General features: G+C 41.6%; 1 protein-coding gene across 5 annotated transcripts in view; it reads right to left on the bottom strand.

The window, feature by feature from the left end:
• The window catches only part of LOC145357750 (sickle tail protein homolog), a 567,669-nt gene that overhangs the window by 307,771 nt on the left and 237,646 nt on the right, over positions 1 to 22,252 (bottom strand). Inside the window, exon 1 of one of the 5 annotated variants that reach the window (XM_080211221.1) lies at positions 21,059 to 21,284. The exons of the other annotated variants lie outside the window; for them this stretch is intronic. Coding sequence (XP_080067347.1) covers positions 21,059 to 21,125 — 67 coding nt within the window. The 5' untranslated portion in view covers positions 21,126 to 21,284. Of the gene's footprint in view, positions 1 to 21,058; positions 21,285 to 22,252 lie in introns of those variants that run through there. 5 annotated transcript variants of the gene reach the window in all.

Raw genomic sequence — 22,252 nt, 5'->3', positions numbered from 1 at the left:
CTATCAACCTGAACATGTTACTTTTCCACTGATCCAATTTCGCAGCTCAAAATGAACGTCACTACTGGGATCCAATGTCATGTGTCATGAGGCTATGACCCTTTTTTTTTGAAAATATGACGTTTAACTTTTAACTAATTGGAAATTTTCCAATTTGAACTGAGCAAGCTGTTTCAAAATGCAGGGCTGTTTTCGAAGGTGAAGGAGGGAAACAAACTAATCACACTTTCCTGGAGTGCAGAGAGAAAGATATTTTCAATAATCCAGACACTATCAAGAATTATAAATGTCTAAGGGTGAAACATTAAAATGTATAGTATTAGATATTGAAACAATGGCTCCCACAGAGACGCACCCAAAGCTCTTAGAAATACACAATGGATAAAGTATTTAAAATCATGGTTGTCCAGCCACCAGAGAGAGATTGCAAGTGACACATGCAGTGTCAGGTAAATCAGAGGAAACAGACAGAAGGGTGTTCTCTCTTCCTCTCTTTTGCAAAAGCCTGGTTCTAACAATGAACGGAGATTCAAATAATAATAATAATAATTATAACAACTTTTACACAAGAACATAAGAAATAGGAGCACGAGTAGGCCATCTAGCCCCTCGAGCCTGCCCCGCCATTCAATAAGATCATGGCTGATCTGTCGTGTCTCAGTTCCACATTCTCGCCCTCTCCCCATAACCCTTAATCCCCTTGCCTATCAAAAACCTACCAACCCGCGTCTTAAAAATATTGAGCGAGGCAGCCTCCACCACTTCAACAGGCAGAGGATTCCAGAGATTCACCACCCTTTGAGTGAAGAAGTTCCTCCTCAACTCCGTTCTAAACCGCCCCCCCCCTTTATCTTGAGGCTGTGCCCTCTAGTCCTACTGTCCTTTCTGAGCGGGAAGAGCCTCTCCACCTCTATCCTATCCATCCCATTCAACATCTTATACGTCTCAATGAGATCTCCCCTCATTCTTCTAAACTCTAACAAGTACAAGCCTAGTTTATTCAGCCTCTCCTCATAGTTCAACCCCCTCAACTCCGGAATCAGCCTAGTAAACCTCCTCTTCACTCCCTCCAAGGCCAAAATATCCTTGCGTAAGTGCGGCGACCAAAACTGCACACAGTACTCCAGCTGCGGCCTCACCAATGCCCTATACAGCTGCAGCAAGACCTCTCTACTTTTATATTCAATCCCCCTCACTATGAAGGCCAGCATCCCATTTGCTTTCCTGACCACCTGCTGCACCTGCAGGCTGGGTTTTTGCGACTCATGCACAAGGACCCCCAGGTCCCTCTGCACCGTCGCATGCTGCAGTTTTTCACCCCGTAAGTAACAGTCCTTCTTACCATTATTCCTACCAAAGTGGACAACCTCACACTTGCCAACATTAAATTCCATTTGCCAGTTCTTCGCCCATTCGCCCAGCCTATCTAGATCCTTCTGCAGACTCTCCACACCCTCCGCACAATTTGCCGTTCCACCAATCTTGGTGTCATCAGCAAATTTCGACGCCATACACTCGGTTCCCTCCTCCAGATCATCTATATAAATGCTAAATAGCTGAGGCCCCAGCACCGACCCCTGGGGCACTCCACTAGTCACCAACCGCCAATCCGAATAGCACCCATTGACCCCCACTCTCTGCCTCCTATCTGACAGCCAATCCTCTATCCACGCTAACACCCTACCCCCAACTCCATGCCCCCTTACCTTCTGGAATAACCTATTGTGAGGCACCTTGTCAAACGCCTTTTGAAAATCAAGAAACACCACATCCACCGGCTCTCCTCTATCCACCGCCCTAGACACATCCTCATAGAACTCCAATAAATTCGTCAGACACAACTTCCCCTTAACGAAACCATGCTGTGTCTGCTCTACCAAACAATTCTCCTCAAGATGCCTCGCTATTTTCTCCTTGATCACGGATTCTAACATTTTTCCTACAACAGACGTTGAACTAACCGGCCGATAATTCCCCGCCTTTTGCCTGCCACCCTTCTTAAACAACAGCGTAACATTAGCCGTTTTCCAATCTTCCGGCACTTCCCCGGAATCCAGTGACGTTTGGAAAATAATCACCACGGCATCCACTATCACCTCCGCCATTTCTTTCAGAACCCTTGGATGCATTCCATCCGGTCCTGGGGACTTGTCCACAATCAGTCCCTCCAGTCTGTCGAGCACCACCTCTCTAGTAACAATAATGTCATTCAGGCCCTCCACTCCTACCATCTTTCCATCGCTAACACCCGGCAAATTATTCACGTCCTCCTCCGTGAAGACCGAAACAAAAAAGTTATTCAAGGCCTCAGCCATTTCCCCATCCCCTACCACTAAGTCCCTCCTCTCATCCTCTAAGGGTCCAACATTCACCCTAGCCAGCCTCTTCCTTTTTATGTATTTATAAAAACTCTTGCTATCCTTTTTTATATTAAGCGCTAGCCCAGCTTCATAGTTTATCCTACCCTTCTTTATCAACTTCTTTGTCATTCTTTGTTGACATTTAAACCTCTCCCAATCCTTTTCTCGCCCACTACTCTTAGCTACTTTAAACGCATCCGCTTTCAATTTAACACTTTCCTTTACCTCCTTCGTTATCCACGGCTGATTATCTCTCCTCCTACGATCCTTTTTAATCATCGGAATAAATTTCTGCTGAGCACCAAGAAAGATCTCCTTAAAGATCCTCCACTGTTCCTCAGCAGACCTACCTTCCAACGCGCTCCCCCAATCAACATTCACCAATTCCTCTCTCATCCTACCATACTCCCCTCTGTTCAAACAAAGGACACATGTCCAGGAACCCACTTTCTCCTCCTCCATCTGCATCAGAAACTCCACCATACAATGATCACTCTCCCCAAGAGGATCCTTCACCACAAGGTCCCTAATTCTACCCGCCTCATTACATAACACCAGATCCAAGATAGCTCGCTCCCTCGTCGGCTCCAACACACACTGTTCGAGGGAACCATCCCGGCAGCATTCCAAGAACTCCTCCTCAAGCCCACCGCGTCCAACATGGGTCGACCAATCAATATGTAGATTGAAATCCCCCATAATTATCGCCGTCCCATTCCTGCACGCCGCACTTATTTGCGCGTTAACAGCCCGCCCCACCTCCAGATCATTATTTGGGGGCCTATAAACGACACCCACCAGCGTCTTCCTCCCTTTGCTGTTCCTAATCTCCACCCACAACGATTCCACTTTCTGCTCTTTGGTTCCTATATCATCCCTTACTACCACTCTGATGCTATCCTTAATCAGCAGAGCTACGCCTCCCTCTTTTTCCTCCTGCCTATCCTTCCTAAACTTTTTTATGAAAAAAAGCTAACCCAAATTGATCCCAGCATTTTAAAATCTATGTCTCAAAGGCAATCAAAAGACACTTATTTGTACATTATTTTCCCTCTTCTGGTGTGCAGAAAAGTATTGTGTATGTGCGCCCATGTTCAAAATGAGGACCAAATATTTGACATCATGATTTTATTATATTTCTTGGATTTCGTCGTCAATAAATTTGCCTTTTCTTTGATTCAAGAAAACCTTGTTTGATTGGCTCCATACTGTCCACAGCTTGAACTGATAAATACATTCTAGTTTGGAAAAGTATAACCCCACGGAAAAAAAACTTAATCCTATTTATGACCAACCAAGGAGATTGAATAGAGGGTGACACTTCACCCCCTTCTCACCCAGTCAAAACACTTGTTAAAAATTTGCAAATTAAAATCAAAGGAATTCCTCCATTTCCAAACTGCGACATCAAAAGTGTCAATTTGAGAAACTAATATGAAAATCCGAAGTCTATAAGGCAAAGCAGCAACAGGTTTAATAAGGCTGAAAGAGGAGACAAGTTAGACCAGAAACTGTTGGATGATACAAAGCTTGGGTTCTGAAATCATGAAGATTAAGAGCAAAGCAAGCTAAGGCTCCACAGTATTGAGAACTTGAAATAAATTATATAAAAGTTGGCCACTCTGTACAAAACTAATTTCAAACTACTGAAGAGATAAGAAGTTAAAGAATGCACACGAGGACATATTCAGAGCTTAGATAAAAGAAGTTCAGTGTAGTACTGACAACGGAAGTGAGCATAACATAGAGAACAAGAAAATGTAATAATGTTAACTTGTTAAAGGATGTGTGAGCAAGATTGCCTGTCAGCCCAGCTATTGTTGTATCCATTCAGAAAGATATGGAGGATACTAAAAATAATTTTGAAAGGCTTGGTCTTCCCAATATTAACAGCTGATGAGGAATAAAGATGAACCTAGGCACGAGAGGAAACAGCTTGAAAAATAACAGTGCTGTGGATTTGCAGTTAAAGTAGGAGGAAATAATCAAGCGCAAGAACACTGAAAGAGGGCAAGGTGGTGGTAATTGTTGGTTATTTCTGTACGGAACATCAGCAACATCAGTCTTTAACAAAGTTGAGTGAAACATGGTTTCTAAAAATTCATTTTACTGGATTTGGGCTAGGCCAGCATTTATTGCCCATCCCTTTTTGTCTTTGAGAATGTGGTGGTTAGCTGCTTTCTTGAATCACTGCAGTCCAAGGTTTTACACCCTCAGGCTTACATTGCCTTCCTGTAGGAAAAGCACTAGTACACAATAGTGATTCAGCCAAACATTGCAAGATCATTCTAACTTCACCTCTGATGATTTTATTTCTTAATATCACAAGTAAGGCTTACATTAACACTGCTATTAAGTTACTATGAAAATCCCCTGGTTGCCACATTCCGGTGCCTGTTCGGGTACACTGAGGGAGCATTTAGCATAGCCAATGCACCTAACCAGCACGTCTTTCGGACTGTGAGAGGAAACCGGATCAGCCGGAGAAAACTCATGCAGGCACGGGGAGAATGTACAGACTCTGCACAAACAGTGACCCAAGCTGGGAATCGAACTGGGTTCCTGGCGCTGTGAGGTAGCAGTGCCAACCACTGTGCCATTGAGTTTCGCCCTGGATGAAGGGTCATCCAGACTTGAAACATTAGCTCTGGTCGTTCTCCACAGTTGCTGTCAGGCCTGCTGAAATTTTTCAGCATTTTAAGATTCCAGCATTGCAGATAGAGGAGGTGAATGATCAGAGCAAGCGGAAAACAGGGCAGAAAATAAGCTATCAACTACGACAGAATGAATTGAGGGAAGCAGATAAGACACAATCATACATTTGAGAGAATTTAAGAGTTTTGGAGATATCTGAGGCAAGGATTGATGATTTAACAAGCCGGCAGTCAGACAGAGGGGCATAACATTGAAGCAAGAACCATACTTAAAATTGTAACAGATCAGAATTCCGAAGAGATAGTTAAGTTTAATTTCCGAAAAGTACTGAGAAGCCAACAGAGCAGTGAGCAATTTAAAGAGTCAAAGGGGAAATCTTAAGGATAGGAAGCTAAACAAGTTTTCAAGAAGAAATGAGTCAGGAGTAAGGGAGATTGCAACAATGACATAACATACAAGTGCATTCAGGGGCACATATCTGGAAGATGATGGGAGGATTACCGCGTGAAAGGCTAGCTTTTTGTTGAGGAATAACAGTTAAAGCAGAAATAAAGGCAAGAAATTGTGCATTTAGTTTTGGGCAGCATGGAGACATTGGAAAAATTAATGTTTCTAGCTAATGGAATTTTTATCAGACTAGAGGATGGTTTGTACTGGCACTCTTGCTTCTCTTGATATATCATGATCCACATCTCAGTGTAAAGAGTAAAATTTCCAAATCTGCAGGTGAAACAAAACTTGGAAGCATTGTGAACCCTGAGGATAATAGTGCAGAATTACAAAAAAACATAGACAAGTTGGAATTGGGAGGTTAAGTGGCAGATTAAATTTAACGGGAAGAAATGTGAAGTGATTCAGTTTGATGGAAAGAACATTGAAAGACAATATAGAATAAAGGTACAATTCTTTGATTTGATCTGATTTATTATTATCACATGCATTAGTATGCAGTGAAAAGTGTTGTTTCTTGTGCACTATAAAGACAAAGCATACCGTTCCTAGAGAAGGAAACGAGAGAGTGCAGAATGTAGTGTTACAGTCATAGCTAGGGTGTAGAGAACGATCAACTTAATGCGAGGTAGGTCCATTCAAAAGTCTGATGGCAGCAGGGAAGAAGCTGTTCTTGAGTTGGTAGTAAGTGACCTCAGACTTTTGCATCTTTTTCCCAACAGAAGAAGGTGGAAGAGAGTAGGTCCGCGGTGAGTGGGGTCCTTAATTATGCTAGCTGCTTTACCAAGGAAGTGGGAAGTGCAGACAGACTCAATGGATGGGAGGCTGGTTTGTGTGATGGATTGGGCTATATTCACAGCCTTTTGTAGTTTCTTGCGGCCTTGGGCAGAACAGGAGCCATACCAAGCTGTGATGCAACCAGAAAGAATGCTTTCTATGGTGCATGTGTAAAAGTTGGTGAGAGTCGTAGCCAACATGCCAAATTTCCTTAGTCTTCTGAGAAAGTAGAGGCATGGGTAGGCTTTCTTAACTATGGTGTTGGGGGGGAGGGGGGAGCAGGACAGGTTGTTGGTGATCTGGACACCTAAAAACCTGAATTCTGAAGATGATGCATGGGCAGAGGAACTTGAATGCATATGGCAGGTCAGGTTGAATGAGCAGATGTCCTCAGTTTTATTAATGGGGGCATAGGGTACAGTGCAAGTTTTATACGGTGCATGGATAAAACCTCTACTGGAGTATTCAGTAGAGTCCAGATCTGAGCACCACGTGAAGGCAAAAAGGATTCGCAGAAATATTCCAAGGATGAGAAACTTCTGTTACAGAGATAGACTGGTGAAGGAGGGACTGTTTTTCTTGAAGACGAGAAGTTTGAAAGGAGATTGGACAGAGCCATTCAAACAAAGTTGATAGGAGAACATTGTTCCAACTAGTGGAAGGATCAAGAATGAGAGGGCACAAAATTAAGTTATTGTAAAAAGAATCAATGGAGATATAAGGAGAAATCTTTTCATATTACATGGTTAAGATATGGAATGTGCTGCCTGAGTGTGTGCTGGAAATAGGTTCCACTGAGGCATTCAGAAGGGAATTGGATTAACTGAAAAAGAAGAATATGCAGGGTGACAGGAAGAGGCAGAGTAGTTGTACTAGCTGAATTTACAGAGAGCCAGTGCAGACACAATGGGCTGAATGGCCTCCTTCTATGTTGTGACAATTTGGTGATTCCAGTTGTATATTCAAGCCATTATCCAAAACAGGTCTGGAAGATCCCACATACCACATTACCAAGCAACTTTCTTTTCCACCATGACCTATCTGTAGCACTGCATGTAGCAGCACAGTTGCTTGTTAAAAGCAACTAGCCTGTCATTTAAAAAGCCAGTTGCTCAAATAACTAGCAACAGTTTGTATCCCATCAATCAAATGATCCCCCCCACCCCACCCTCCAGAACCAAGTTTAACTGCATGCCCTCCATTAGGAGCAATCTTCCAAACATCCTGAGCTGCATTTGAACAGAAGAAGAAACAGCAGCAGAGAGAAAAATGGATGAGGAACTAAGGAACCAAAAAGAAGGGTACAGAAATGTATAGCTCAAGAATGTGATAATAAGATCCAGGCACTGAGGAATTAGAGAAACAATCCTTTTTAGGACACTGGAGCATCATCCTACAACTGAATAAAATGATATGTTTAATCTAAAATCAAATTAATAGCCAAATTGCAGTAGTTAGGATCAAGATACCAGAACAACATAGTAGGGTTATGTTTGGTTATGGTTAACATGGGTATGTAGCATCATTGACAACAGCGATACTTAGAAGGGGTAACTGGGTTCAGACTTTATGTCTGCCTTGGTATAAAAGTACTTTTTTTTGGCTTAATTTTTGGGTGGAGTACTGGTTGGTTGATTAAGTAAATGATAAACGGTGAGTTCTTCCAATAGGACCATGTAAGAATCTTGAGAAGCTAACTGGACTGATGTACAGGATGACTTGAGGGTTAGTCATTGTGTCAATTATCTTCTCCGTGACTTCATTAACGATTAATATAGCATTAATTTTACTTCCATGTTCACATTCATACATACACTGCACACATTTCTGCTCCAAAATGTTAATCAATGCTCACAAAAGAAAAATGCTCAATGATCTGCTTGTAAAAAAAAGCAGATACAATTGAGCTCAAGCTAAGCCTAATCTATTAGATTTTGAAATGGAATCTGCTTCCCTGTTTTCATGTACATACAAGCAGACAAGAGAGGGCTAGGGTTTCAATATTTGTTATGTTCTTCAGGTACAGAAGCCTCTACTTGACATCAGCGATATGAATCAAATTTAGATAAATTCTCTCCACCGCATCCTCAGAATAGTGAGCATGTGGAATACATTCCTAGCTGAGGGTGTTGTCAAAAAATGCGAGAATATCTGATTAGAATCAAATGATCAAAAGGTTAAATCTTTGAATTACCATGTCAAAGCAAGAAAGTGGTAGCTTTACAGCTGGTGATAGATATAGTACCAGACAGGAGGTAAGGTCAGAGGCTATTGCACAAATTTTCCTCAACTCACCTTGAGGAATAACAGAGAACAAAGAAAGATACAGCACAGGAACATGCCCTTTGGCCCTCTAAGCCCATGCCGACCATGATGCCCTAACTAAAAAAGCCTTTTGCCCTTACTCCATCCATATTCCTCTATTCCCTCCCTTTTCACGTACCCCTTCAGATGCGTCTTAAATGTTCCAAATGTGCCTGCTTCCACCACAGAGCAAGTGGAGGCAGAAATTTCCAGAACCTTGCTTCAAGAATGAATGGGTGCAATCGACAGCACAACAGCTTGCCTTGCTCTTTGTGTATTTAGTGATTCTTTCCTACAGTCAGAGAATTCAGACTTCCCTTTTAGAAGCTCAAACTGAAACTGAACTGAATGATCACTACTACTTTTTGTTCTTCTGGCTGATAAGTGAAAACAGACACAAGATAAATAGTTCTCTTTCAGTACATCATTTATGTGACCATCTGAATCACATTAAATGATGAGTAAGCAACAGGAATGTTTTTTGTATAAATACTATCCTTAATCCTAAATTACCAAATATTCAACATGCAATTTTAATCGGAGACTATTTGTTTTAAAATTGGATTTAAAACAAAACAAAAAACTGAACAGTGGAATTTTAAAGCAATATTATTTGATGCAACTTGTTGGAGCTGGTACAGCAGAATTTGTCATGTGAATCTTTGTTTGTGAAACAAGTTTGCACTATAGAATCGGCTTTTCAATGCTGACATAAAGGCATTTTAAAGGCCATGGCTAATGGATTGCTGGGTACAGAATGGATTGTTCTGGCAGCTGTGTTTGTATTTGTGCACCTGGACAGTGGGGGAGGGGGATAAAAAGAGATGATTTAACCCAGTGTTATGAAGAGACCATAGAGCAAGCGGCAAAGGACTATCTGTGGACTGTAGACGTGGCACTTGATCAGGCTACAGCCTTACTCTGGCATCCATTTAATCCATGTTTATCAGTGCTATCACCAAAACAGGTTAGAGTAGGCACACTGTTCTTCGGTATGGTGTTCCTACCACTTGGACAGCCTAACACATGACTGACTGATGGCAGGGGCATATCACCAATCTATATCATACATTAGCATATTCCATCTGTTAACCCTTTAAACAGCACCTTTAATTAATTTTGCTAAATGGCCCAGTAAGCTTTGGCAATACTGAAGCATAGCTCTAGAACTGTCCAATTCACAATCTCTGCTTTAACCAGAGGAAGTTTAATGAAATTACAAACCTTCCTTACGGCGCTACTTCAAGGTAAAAGATCATCTCAGCATATACCACAAAGTTAATGAGTCTCTACCTTCCAAATTTGGGTTTGTAACAGTATAAAATCTAGCCAATCCACATTACTTTGACTAAGTATGCGACGAAGCAGCATATATTCTTGTTCCACACAGTGGAAGCTGCATAGAGTGGAGCCTGGCAGTCAAGGGAAGTGGGGATGGGAGGTATTGCTATGTCTTGTCTTTCTAGCTACTTCCACAGATCAGAGGGGGCAGGAGCAGACCAAGGCCGGAGAGTTGGGAGCAAGCTGCAGCAGTTCTATAGCATTGAGCGAACACGCCCATGTGATCTCACAGGTAAGTGACTGGTAGGTGAATATTGCCAGAATTTTACTGGCGCACCCGCCCCAGAATCAGGGCAGGCATGGCTTGCAGAACAGAAATCTCAGTCGACCTCAGGCAGGATTTTACGAGCCTCGCCCGTGGGAGGTGGTAAAATACTAGTGTATTTCTCTCTTCTACATTTTCAGATTGAAAGCGAGGTAGGAATAGTTAAAAACAAGAACGGAAATTGCTGGAAAGTCTCAGCAGGTCTGACAGCATCTACGAAGAGAGAATAGAGCCGACGTTTCAAGTCTGGATGACCCTTCATCAGGAAAAGTTAGAATGGGAACTAAAGATCTTTCTTGTGCAATCACCTGACTGAAAACAGAACTATCGGAGGTGAACAATACAGCACAGGAAACAGGCCCTTCGGCCCTCCAAAAGATGTACTTTCATCACTGATTGAAAAGTGTAGACACTTATCACAAAATTACAGGGTGCACTTGGCTCTGAATAACGTTTTAATATAAGAGGATGCTAACGAGAGAATGTTAGTTACAGCTACTACAACAGTGTTTCTGCTGACGGAACCCTGCAGGGTGCAGTGTCAGGAAATTCTGTAGTGATTGGCCAGTCTGTCAAGCCCATCTGTTCTTTTGCCATTATGAAAGCTGTTAATGCAAGATATGGGTTGTTGGGCTCAAGAGTACAATTGCCAGTCACACTTATTTATTCAAACTTGAATCCTTATCCAATTCACATCGGAACCAAATGTTCTAAAATTAGACTTTTAACCCAACAACTACTTGTGAAGAGGTGTGAAATGGGATGAGAGGGTCGTCAGATCAAGAGAGACTAAGTAGTCTGGGTCTGTATTCCTTGCAGTTTAGAAGAGTGAGTGGTGACCTTATCCAAACACAAGAGTAGATTGTGAAATATTTTCACTAATGGGGAAGTCTCGAACGATGGGACAACATGCAGGATAAAACACAATTGAAGATGTATGATACAAACTTCTGTATTTCCTGATTTCTTATTTTTTGGTGGGACAATCAAATGTTCAGGGAATAGAATGATTCCTTTCTGGAGGCCAAATGTTATCAAGCCCCTAAGTAGTACAAGGCCAGAGTGAAACATCTATTACCCAACCTTCAAAGGTGGCTTGGTGCACCACCTACTGGACCGCTGCAATTGTTACCTTCCAATCAGTAATGTATATTTTGCAACACAAACGCAATAGAGCACTTGTTGGCCTTTACATTCCAAAAATCTTGAACACGTTCTTACTTCCCAGATCCATACCCACCTTTCCCAACATGCCAAGTTTGAAACGCTCCAATCAAGGCGTCCATCCCTGCCACAGTACTGAAGCAACTCATATTAAAGACATATTATATGACTATGTTAAAGGTAAATTATCCCTCGTCATGCTTCTCAAACTGTGTGCAGACTGAGATGGTTGACCATCCTCCTCCAAAGCCTCCCTAACAATTGTCCAGTTAGGTGAGACTGACAATCATAGAATCTTACAGTGCAGAAGGAGGCCATTTGGCCCATTGAGTCTGCACCAACTCTCTGACAGAGTATGTTAACTAGGCCCTTTCCCCCATCCTAGCTGCTTAACGCCACACATTTACCATGGCAAATGTAGCTAATCCATCTAGCCTTCACATCGTGGGACACTAGGTGTAATTTACCTTGGCCACTCCACCTAACTTGCACATTTTTGGACTGTGGGAGGAAACCGGAGCACCCGGAGGAAACCCACGCAGACACAGAGAAAACGTGAAAATTCCACACAGTCACCCAAGGATGGAATTGAACCCAGGTCCCTGGCACTGTGAGACAGCAGTGCCAACTACTGTGCCACATCATATTACTTAGTTCTATTCCGTTTGGAACCTGACCCAGAAATGAGCATCTGACCACATAGACAACGCCATCACTAAGACTGCCTGGTTTCACCTCAGCAACATTATCTGACTCTGCCCCTGCCTCAGCACATCTGCTGTTGAAAACTAGATCTATCCCTTTGCTACCTCCAGATCTGACTACTCAAACGCACTCCTGCCCAGTGTTCCCATGGTAACCTCTTCATACTTGAGGTCCAACAAAACTCTGCAGTCTGTGTCCTAACTCAGACCATCCTGTTGACCCATTATCCCTGTGTTCACTGACCTATGTTGGTTTTCAGTGAAGGAACGTCTCAATTTTAAAATGATTGGCCTTGTTTTCAAATTCCCCCAAGCCCTTCTTATCATTATCTGTATAACCTCTTCCAGCTGCACGATCCTCCAAGATAGCTGTGTTCCTCCAATTCTTGAGCATCCCTGACTTTATTGCTCCACCAATGGATGGCCATGCCTTCAGTTGTCATGGCCTTAAGCTCTGCAATTCCGTCCCTGCCTTGTTTCCCTCAAAACCTACTTCACTGACCAAAATGCTGGAACTCTCTTTGTAACAGCACCATGGGTGTGCCTACATTAGTTGGGCAGCGCTGGCAAAGTGGCAGCTGATCATCACCTTTGCAAAGGCAATTAGCAATGAGAAACAGATTCTGGTCTTGCCAGCGACACTGGCACCCAGTGAAAGAATAAAAATGGTTTTGATTATCAACTTATGTGATTCAGTATCAAATTGCTTGGTAATGGTCCTGTGAAAGCCTTGGGATATTTTATTTAAATTAAAGGCATTATATAAACATAAGCTGATGTTGGATCACTACTCGATCTCATGAGACATCATAAAGGCCGAAAGCTTTGAAAAATATTGGGTGCAATGTTTCAAACAAATACTCAAAGTACTTTATTGGCTGTAAAGCTGTTCGGGGCATCCTGAGGTACTTAAAGTTAGTATCATAGAATCCCTATGGTGCAGGATGAGGCCATTTGGCCCATCGAGTCTGCACCAACCACATTCCCACACAGCCCCTATTCCCACAATCTCACGTCTTTACCCTGCTAATCCCCCTTGTATTAAAAGTCAATTTATCATGACCAATCCACCTAACCTGCACATCTTTGGATGCAAATATAAGTATAGATATAAATGCAAATTGTACTTCTTGTTTCATCAAAATCACTGAAGATTTTGCATAAAAATAATGATACATCCCACCAATAACTGCACAGTTTTAATTTTTGATAAGTAACTTATTATAAAGTTTGCCTGAAAGACGGCACGGTAGCACAGTGGTTAGCACTGCTGCTTCACAGCACTGAGGACCCAGGTTCAATTCCTGGCTTGGGTCTTTGTCTGTGTGGAGTTTGCACGTTCTTCTCTTATCTGTGTGGGTTTATTCCAGCTGCTCCCATTTCCTCCCACATTCTGAAAGACGTGCTGGTTAGGTGTGTTGACCCAAACAGGTGCCAGACTGTGGCGACTAAGGGAATTTCACTGTAACTTCATTGCAGTGATAATGTAAGCCTTACTTGTGACTAATAATTAAACTTTAAACTGATGTCCTTTCAAGGTCTATATGGCAGCCGTATAAATATCTAGTTAATAACCAACTGTTTGACATAGCACCACTTATCTGCATTGCAACAAGCATGCCAAAGCCTGACAAGTGATTTAATGTTTGGCTTCAAACAATGATGAAAACAGTGTTCATTTAATTTTGGGCATTTGGATTAGAAAATGGGATTATTTAAATGCTTGGAGCACACAGAAAATTAAAAAACATCATTCATTCAAATTTTATCATAGAATCATAGTGTCATAGATGTTTACAGCATGGAAATGGGCCCTTCAGCCCAACTTGTCCATGCTGCCTTTTTTTTAAACCCCTAAGCTAATCCCAACTGCCTGCATTTGGCCTATATCCCTCGATAGCTATCATACCCATGTAACTATCTAAATGCTTTTTAAAAGATAAAATGGTACCCACTTCTACTACTACCTGTGGCAGCTTGTTTCAGACACTTACCACCCTCTGTGTAAAAAAAATTGCCCCTCTGGACACTTCTGTATCTCTCCCCTCTCACCTTAAACTTATGCCCTCTAGTTTTAGACTCCCCTATCTTTGGGAAAAGATATTGACTATCCAGCTGATCTGTATCCCTCCTTATTTTACAGGCCTGTATAAGATCACCCGTCAGCCTCCTACACTCCAGAGAAAAAAAACTCAGTCTATTCAGCCTCTCCTTATAACTCAATCCATCCTAGTAAATCTTTTCTGCATTCTTTCTAGTTTAATAATATCCTTTCTATAATAGGGTGACCAGAATTGCACACAGTATTCCAAGTGTGGCCTTACCAATGTCCTCTACAACTTCAACAAGACATCCCAACTCCTGTATTCAATGTTCTGACCAATGAAACCAAGCATGCGGAATGACTTCTTCACCACTCTGTCCACCTGTGACTCCACTTTCAAGGAGCTATGAACATACACCCCTAGATCTCTTTGTTCTGTAACTCTCCCCAACACCCTATCATTAATTGAGTAAGTCCTGCACTGGTTCAATCTACCAAAATGCATCACATCGCATTTGTCTAAATTAAACTTCACCTGCCATTCGTCAGCCCACTGGCCTAATTGATCAAGATCCTGTTGCAATTGGAAATATCTTTCTGCACTGTCCACTATGTCACCAATCTTGGTGTCATCTGCAAACTTACTAACCATCTTCCTATATTCTCATCCAAATCATTCATATAAATGACAAATAACAATGGACCCAGCACACCACTGGTCACAGGCCTCCAGTTTGAAAAATAATTTTCTACAACCACCCTCTGGCTTCTGTCAAGAAGCCAATTTTGTATCCATTTAGATATCTCACCTTGGATCCCGTGAGATTTAATCTTATGCAACAATCTACCATGTGGTACCTTGTCAAAAGCCTTGCTAAAGTCCATGTAGACAACATCAACTGCACTGCCCTCATCTACCTTCTTGGTTACCCCTTCAAAAAACTCAATCAAATTTATGAGACATGATTTTCTACTGACAAAGCCATGCTGACTGTCCGTAATCAGTACCTGTGTCTCTAAATGCCTGTAGATCATGTCTCTCAAAATATTTTCCAACAATTTACCCATCACAGATGTGAGGCTCACTGGCCTGTAATTCCCAGGCTTTTCCCCGCAGACCTTTTTAAACAAAGGCACAACATTTGCCAATCTCCAATCTTCAGGCATCTCACCAGTGACTATCGATGATTCAAATATCTCAGCTAGGGGACTTGCAATTTCCTCCCTAGCCTCCCACAGTGTCCTGGAATACATTTCACCAGGGCCTGGGGATTTATCTACCTTGATAAGCTTTAAGAGTTCCTGCACCTCCTTCTCTGTAATATATACACTCCTCAAGACATCACTATTTATTTCCACAAGTTCCCTAACATTCATATTTTTCTCAACAGTAAATACTGATGAGAAATATTCATTTAGGGTCTCACTCACTCTTGCGGATCCAAAAATAGATGACCTTGTTGGTCCTTAAGAAGCCCTACTCTCTCCCTTGTTACTCTTTTGCCCTTTATGTATTTGTAGAAGCTCTTTGGATTCTCCTTTGCCTTATCTGCCAAAACAATCTCATGTCCAATTTTTGCTCTCCTGATTTCTTTTTTAACTCTATCCTACGCTCCCGAAACTCTTGAAGGGATTCACTTGGTCCCAGCTCCCTATGCATGTCATGTGCCTCTTTCTTCTTCTTGACCACAGCCTCAATATCCCCAATCATCCAAGGTTCCCTACTTCTACCAGCCTTGCCCTTCACTCTAAAAGGAATGTGTTTACCCTGAACCCTAGTTAACACACTTTTGAAAGCCTCCCACTTACCAGATGTCCCTTTGCCTTCCCACAGACTCCCCCAATTAACTTTTGAAAGTTCCTGCCTGACACCATCAGAATTGGCCTTGCCCCAATTTAGAATTTTAACTTTTGGGCCAGACCTATCATTCTTCATAGCTATCTTAAACCCTGTAGAATTATGATCACTGGTCCCAAAGTGATCCCTCACTAACACTTATGTCACTTGTCCTTCCTTATTTCCCAAGAGAAGGTCAAGTTTTGCCCCCTCCCTAGTCCGGCCATCCACATACTGAATGAGAAATTCTTCCTGAATATGCTCAATAAATTCCTCTCCATCCAACCCTCTAATTCTATGGCTGTCTCGGTCAATGTTGGGAAAGTTAAAATCTCCAACTAATACCACCTTATTTTTCTTGGAGCTATCTGTAATCTCCTTACATATTTGCTCCCCAATTTCCTACTGACTATTTGGGGCCCTATAGTACAACCCTATCAAAGTGATTTCCCCCTTCTTATTTCTCAGTTCTATTCTTCAAGGATCTTTTCAAAGATCTTTTCATTTCATGGGGCTGACAGGACTAGAAGACTATTGATCAGTGATTTCGAGACATCAGAACTTAGTTTCACATGGAGTGCAGATTTTGGTCTTTTCAACTTGGGAATCCGGTTTCAATTAAAACGAACTTGGCTTGTGGGTCATCTTATAACCCACTGATAGCTTAAGGAATGTTTTTGTCTTTGGTAGACTCATGTTCCACTAACAATGTCCCTCGGCAAAACAATTCGGCAAAAATCATGCACAGCATGACACAAACGATATTGCAATGATCATTAAAAAGCTAGAAAAAGAAGCAAAGCACACTGTGAATTTTCAGTCAGTTCCTCCACAGAAAGCTCTAAAAAAACACAATGAAAGCAGCCTAGCTGTCAGATTACTGAAAAATAAGGATTCGTTAAAACATCCACTGAACAAAAAAGGGCACATGAAATGGCTGGCTATAAAATTAAACTGTTCTGCAAGATTATCTTCTTTGCCTAGGGAGGAGGTTGTCAGCAATGCAATCAGTGCCGTGACAATATCCTCATTGGGAACCCGTCATATCTATTCATGATTATTTTGTGGTCATAAAAACACAAAATACCACTCTGTAAATGTTTGTTCCTACCCCTGCCCCAGTGGATCAATATAGTATAACCAGGCATTGGGCTGAACCATAAGATCATAAGAGAGAGGAGGAGCAGGCTATTCAGCCTCCTGATATTCAATAAGATTTTGGTTTGATTTGATTGTAGTCTTAACTCCTCAACTTAATTCAAGATCTGTCTTACTCAGCCTTGACTAGGTTCAAGGACCCAGCCTCCACAGCTCTCTGGGGAAAAGAATTCCAAAGTCATGTAAGTCTCAGAGAAACAAAAATCCTCCTGAGTTCTGTCTTAAATGGGAGGCTCTTTAGTTTTAAACTGTGCCCCTGAGCTCTTGACTCCCTGACAAGGAGAAATATCTCCCAGCATCCCTCCTGTCAAATACCTTATACACCACACACCTATGTTTCAATATGCTCATCACTCATTCTATAAAGTCCAGTGAGTATTAGACCTAACCTATCCAACCTTTCATCATAAGACAGCCCTTTCATCCCAGGAATCAAGTGAGTGAATTTTCTCTGAACTACTTCCAGTGCAAGTATATCACTCCTGAAGTAAGGAGGCCAAAGTTGTACATTGTACTCCAGATGTGATCTCACCAATGCCCTGTACAGTTGTAGCAACACTTTGCAACTTTTATGCTGTATTCCCCTTGCATTTGCCTTCCCAATCACTTGCTGTACCACTGATTTGTGTGTGGTGTGATTTCTGCAAGCTCTCTCCGCTGAAGTAATATTCTGTTTTTCTATTCTTCCAGCCACTCATTCAACCCATGCTCTTCACAACTTGCCTTCCTACCTTTGTGTCATTAGCAAATTTAGCAACCGTACACGCGATTCTTTTATCCGAGTCATTAATATGGATTGTAAATAGTTGAACCCCAGCTCACCTCCGGTGGCACTCCATTAGTTACAGCTTGCCCAGCTGAAAATTATCACTACTCTCTGCTTCGTATTAGCTAACCAATCCTCTGTCCATGTCCATGTCACTCCCAACACCATGAGCCCTTCCCTTGGGCAATAAACTTTTATGTGGCACCTTATTGAATGCCTTTTGGAATTTGAAATACAGCATATCTAATCGTTTTCCATTATCCATCCTGCTTATTACCTGCTCAAAGAACTCTCTGTCAAACACTACTACCCTTTCATAAAACCATTTGACCCTGTCTGATTATATTGTTGGGGAGGCAGTGGCATTGTGGTATTGTCACTGAACTAATAATCCAGAGACCCTGGCAAATGTTGTTGGAACCCAGGTTCGAGTCCCACCCCGTCAGATGATGACCTGTGAATTCTATACAAAAAAATCTGTAATTAAAGGTCTGATGATAACCATGAAACCATTGTCGATTATCATAAAATCCTATCTGATTCGCTAATGTCCTTTAGTGGAAGAAATTTCCCACCCTTACCCAGTCTGACCTGCATGCAACTTCAATGTGGTTGACTCTTAAAATGTCCTCTGAAATGGTCTAGCTCAGTTCAGGTGCCATTATATATGGGCAACAAATGATGGCCCAGCCAGCAACACCCATAATGAATTAATTATTCATTCATCCCCTGAATGAATAAAATGACAATTCTAAATGCTACTTGTTCCATAAGAATGAATTCAGACGTTTTCCCTATGATACATGTATGGCTAATTGGTCTAGAGTTTCCTGCTTCCTGTCTCTCATTTCTTCAATAGAGAGTTACATTTGCAGTTTTCCAATCCACGGGATCCTTTCCAGAATCCAGGAAATTTTGGAAGAGTGGAATTCAGGAATGCAATACATTTGAATCCTGAAACAACCATCAGCATTAGCAATTAGGGGAGGAGATGATGCATTGGTAACATCATTGGCTGAGCAATCTATAAGCTCTCTCCTTGTGGAGATGAAGTCCTGTCTCCACACTGAGGATATCCTCCATTGTGCTGTGTGGCATTACCACCATGATAATTGGGATAGATTTTGAACAGCTTTAGCAATTCAGAACTGGAGACCTATGAAGCGCTGCAGGCCATCAGCAGCAGCAGAACTGCACCCAACCACAATCTGTGACCTCATGGTCCAGCATATCCTCCAATCTACCATTACCATCAAGCTGGAGAATCAACCTTGGTTTAATGAAGAGCATACAAGGAGCAATTGCATGACATGTAAATCTGATGATGCTATAACACATGAGTACTTGCATGCCAAACAGTGGAAGTAGCACATGACTGACAGCTAATCAATCCCACAACCAACAGATCAGATCTAAGCTCCGCAGTCCTGCCATCTAAAGTTGACTCATGAATAGCGAATGATGATTAAGCAACTAACTTGAGGAGGAAGCTCAGTTAAGGTTTTGCCATTCCGTTCCTGACTTCATTACAACCTTAGTCCAAACATGGAGGAAAGAGCAGAACTTAAGAGAAAGCGATATTAAAGAGCACTGGCCTAAGGGTGGCATTAGGAAAACTGAAGCCAATGGAAATCAGGGAGAAATATCACCATTGCTTGGAGTCATAGCTAGCACAAAAAGAAAGTGGTTGTTGTTGTCGGGCAAACATCTCAGTGCTAGGACTTCATTACAGAAGTGCACTGGTAGCATCCTGGGCCCCACCATTTTCCTTTGCTTCATCAATGAACTTCCCACCACCGTTACGTCAGAAGTGGGAATGTGCTTTGACAATTGCAGTGTTTGGTTCCATTTCAAAATCCTTAGATGATGAAGCAATCTGTGTCTGTATACAGTAAGATCTGGACAACATTCGGTCTTGGGCTGACCAGTGACAAATAACATTCATGTGACACGCTTGTCAGGTAATGACCATCTGCAGCAAGAGAGAACCAAACAACCTCTATTTGATGTTCAAAATATTACCATCATCAAACCATCCACCAACATCCTGGGGACACCATTGCCAAGAAACTTAACTGGATTAGCCACAAAATACAGTGATACAAGAACAGGCTGAAGCCTGGGAATTCTGCTGCAAGTAACTCACATCATGACTACTGAAGCCTTTTTATTACAGGTCCAACAACACTCAAGAAGTCAGCACCATCCAGGTCAAAGCAGCCCACTGGATTGGTGTCCTATCCAACATCTTAATTGTTCACTCTGTGCACCACAGTGCACAATGGCAGCAATGTGTATCATCTGCACTGCAGCAATGTGCCAAGTCTCCATTTATAACAACTTCTACCAACTGGCAAGAGGAGGGCAGCAGGCACTCCAAATCATACACCAGCTTAACTTGTAAATGTTACATCACTCAAATACTGTTGGGTCAAAATCCTAGAACTCATTCCCTAACAGCACTACAGTGGTTCGGGAAAGCAGCTCACCACCACCTTCTCTGAGGCAATTAAGGAAGGGCAATAAATGTTGGCCTTGCACCATCATCCTTATCCCGTGAATGAATTAGAAAACAAAATAAATGCTATTGTACTGAAAGCTCATCTAAGGTTCAAAACTGCAGCCACACGTCAAAAAGAATCCAGAATGTCTGCTGAATCGATTGACCTCAGAGTGGAATATGAAATTAAAGGTTTAATCAGATTCATTGGTATCCTAGGAGTTCAAAACTAGATCAATATAGTGCATCTCAACTCCTTCACGATACAAAACATACAAGCATTCATCCAGATAAAGCAGTCAGAGCTCACATATTGAAAAACCCACCCTAACCTTATCAACTTTAAAAATATATTGACTCTTGTACACTATTCACTCTTAACAGTATACAATGCACAGGGTGCAATGAAACAGTTAATGTTGACTTCAATTCATTCACATTCCTCTAGTTTAGGCAGCACAGCCTCTGATCGCCATCTCATTTACTGAGCAAGTTACTTGATTTACACTCTGACATCACCATGAACATGCCATACACCATTCAGGCTATTTTAAGACAGCTTCCTCCAAAACAAACAAACACCAGCGTACAGCGAGAGTCTGTATTCAGCAAACTACTTGTATGTTTCAAGGCTATTTCGGATTTATGTGATATTCTGAACTCTGGTGCTTCGAAGAAGAATAGCTATTAGTCCAGTACAGTCGTCTATCCATACAGGGAATTGGTTACTTACCCAAAACATGTCTGCTGTCTGGCTTTTTTAGACACTCCTCAGGCTCATGGTTTGAACTCTCCTCCATTTTTCTAGACTGGAACAAATGTTTTACAGAAACCTACGTTCAGAAACATAGCTTACTTTTCTCAAGCACTTTATAAACATAGTCCTTCTGCAAGCTATCCAGGCAGACATATAAAACAAACTGGCTATCGGCGGCAACAAGTATCCTTTATTTAACACTAATGGCCCTCAGTGGAATAGTAGGCTGCAGTATTACTGAAAGAAGCTACTGGTTGACTAATCCCTGGGCTGCCCTCCGTTAGCAATGCAACAGGTGTCTGCCTTTTCAGCACACCCAACTCTTTCCTAGTTTCCTATCACAGTATCTCACAGACCAACAATTCAGACTTGCAGTTTTAAGAACAAAGTCCCTCTTTGAAACCAGTTCATAAACGAAGTGCATGATTTAGTGCAGCAAGTTGAAAAACGAATGAGGCGATAGAAAAAAAATTAGTTTGGTACATTTCTGAATATAAGGCATGTCGCATAGCTAAATGATATATAAATACATCTAAATGATGCCGAATGACATAACTTCTACACAGCAAAGTTTTGTGTGAACTGCAGCCAATGTTACAAGTGGTTAGTCCTATCGAGAGACAAATTGCATTCTTCTTTTGCAGTTGCTATGTTTCTTGCAGTGTCGACACTTTTATGATGGGGAAGTATGGAAAATCACTTTGGTTCCCAGTCAAATGGGACAACTAGCTTTAAATACAACTGCAACACAAATGCAACTCCACTATAATGAAAGTAAACATAGTTAACCTGAATAAACAAAAAGAACATTTGTTTCAAGGAGAACATGAATCACTTTGTAGGAACAGATTGCCTTGGCTGTGTAGAAACTATTGACTGCTATTCACAACTGAGCCTCCCAAATTATACACTTTGGGGAATATTTCCTTTGTGCATTGTCCATACCTAAATCATAAATTGCTCCATGGTTTTTTGGCAAGTTGTAGCCTTTTTCCTCCCAGTGCATGAGTTTTTTTTTAAGGAATAACCCCTTGGAAAAGTGAATTCAAATTCAGAAATTAGAATTATATTAGGTTTTTAACAAAGTATTAGCAATTGCATTTTATGTATTCATATTAAAAATCCTCACTAAAATGAAGCCAGTTTGTTTTAGGTGGCAATAAAAGCTTA

The sequence above is a fragment of the Carcharhinus amblyrhynchos genome, chromosome 2 (assembly GCF_965287045.1).
Source record: "Carcharhinus amblyrhynchos chromosome 2, sCarAmb.v2.hapA, whole genome shotgun sequence".
NCBI classification, from domain to species: Eukaryota; Metazoa; Chordata; class Chondrichthyes; order Carcharhiniformes; family Carcharhinidae; genus Carcharhinus; species Carcharhinus amblyrhynchos.
This window is presented reverse-complemented; position numbering and strand designations above follow the sequence as displayed.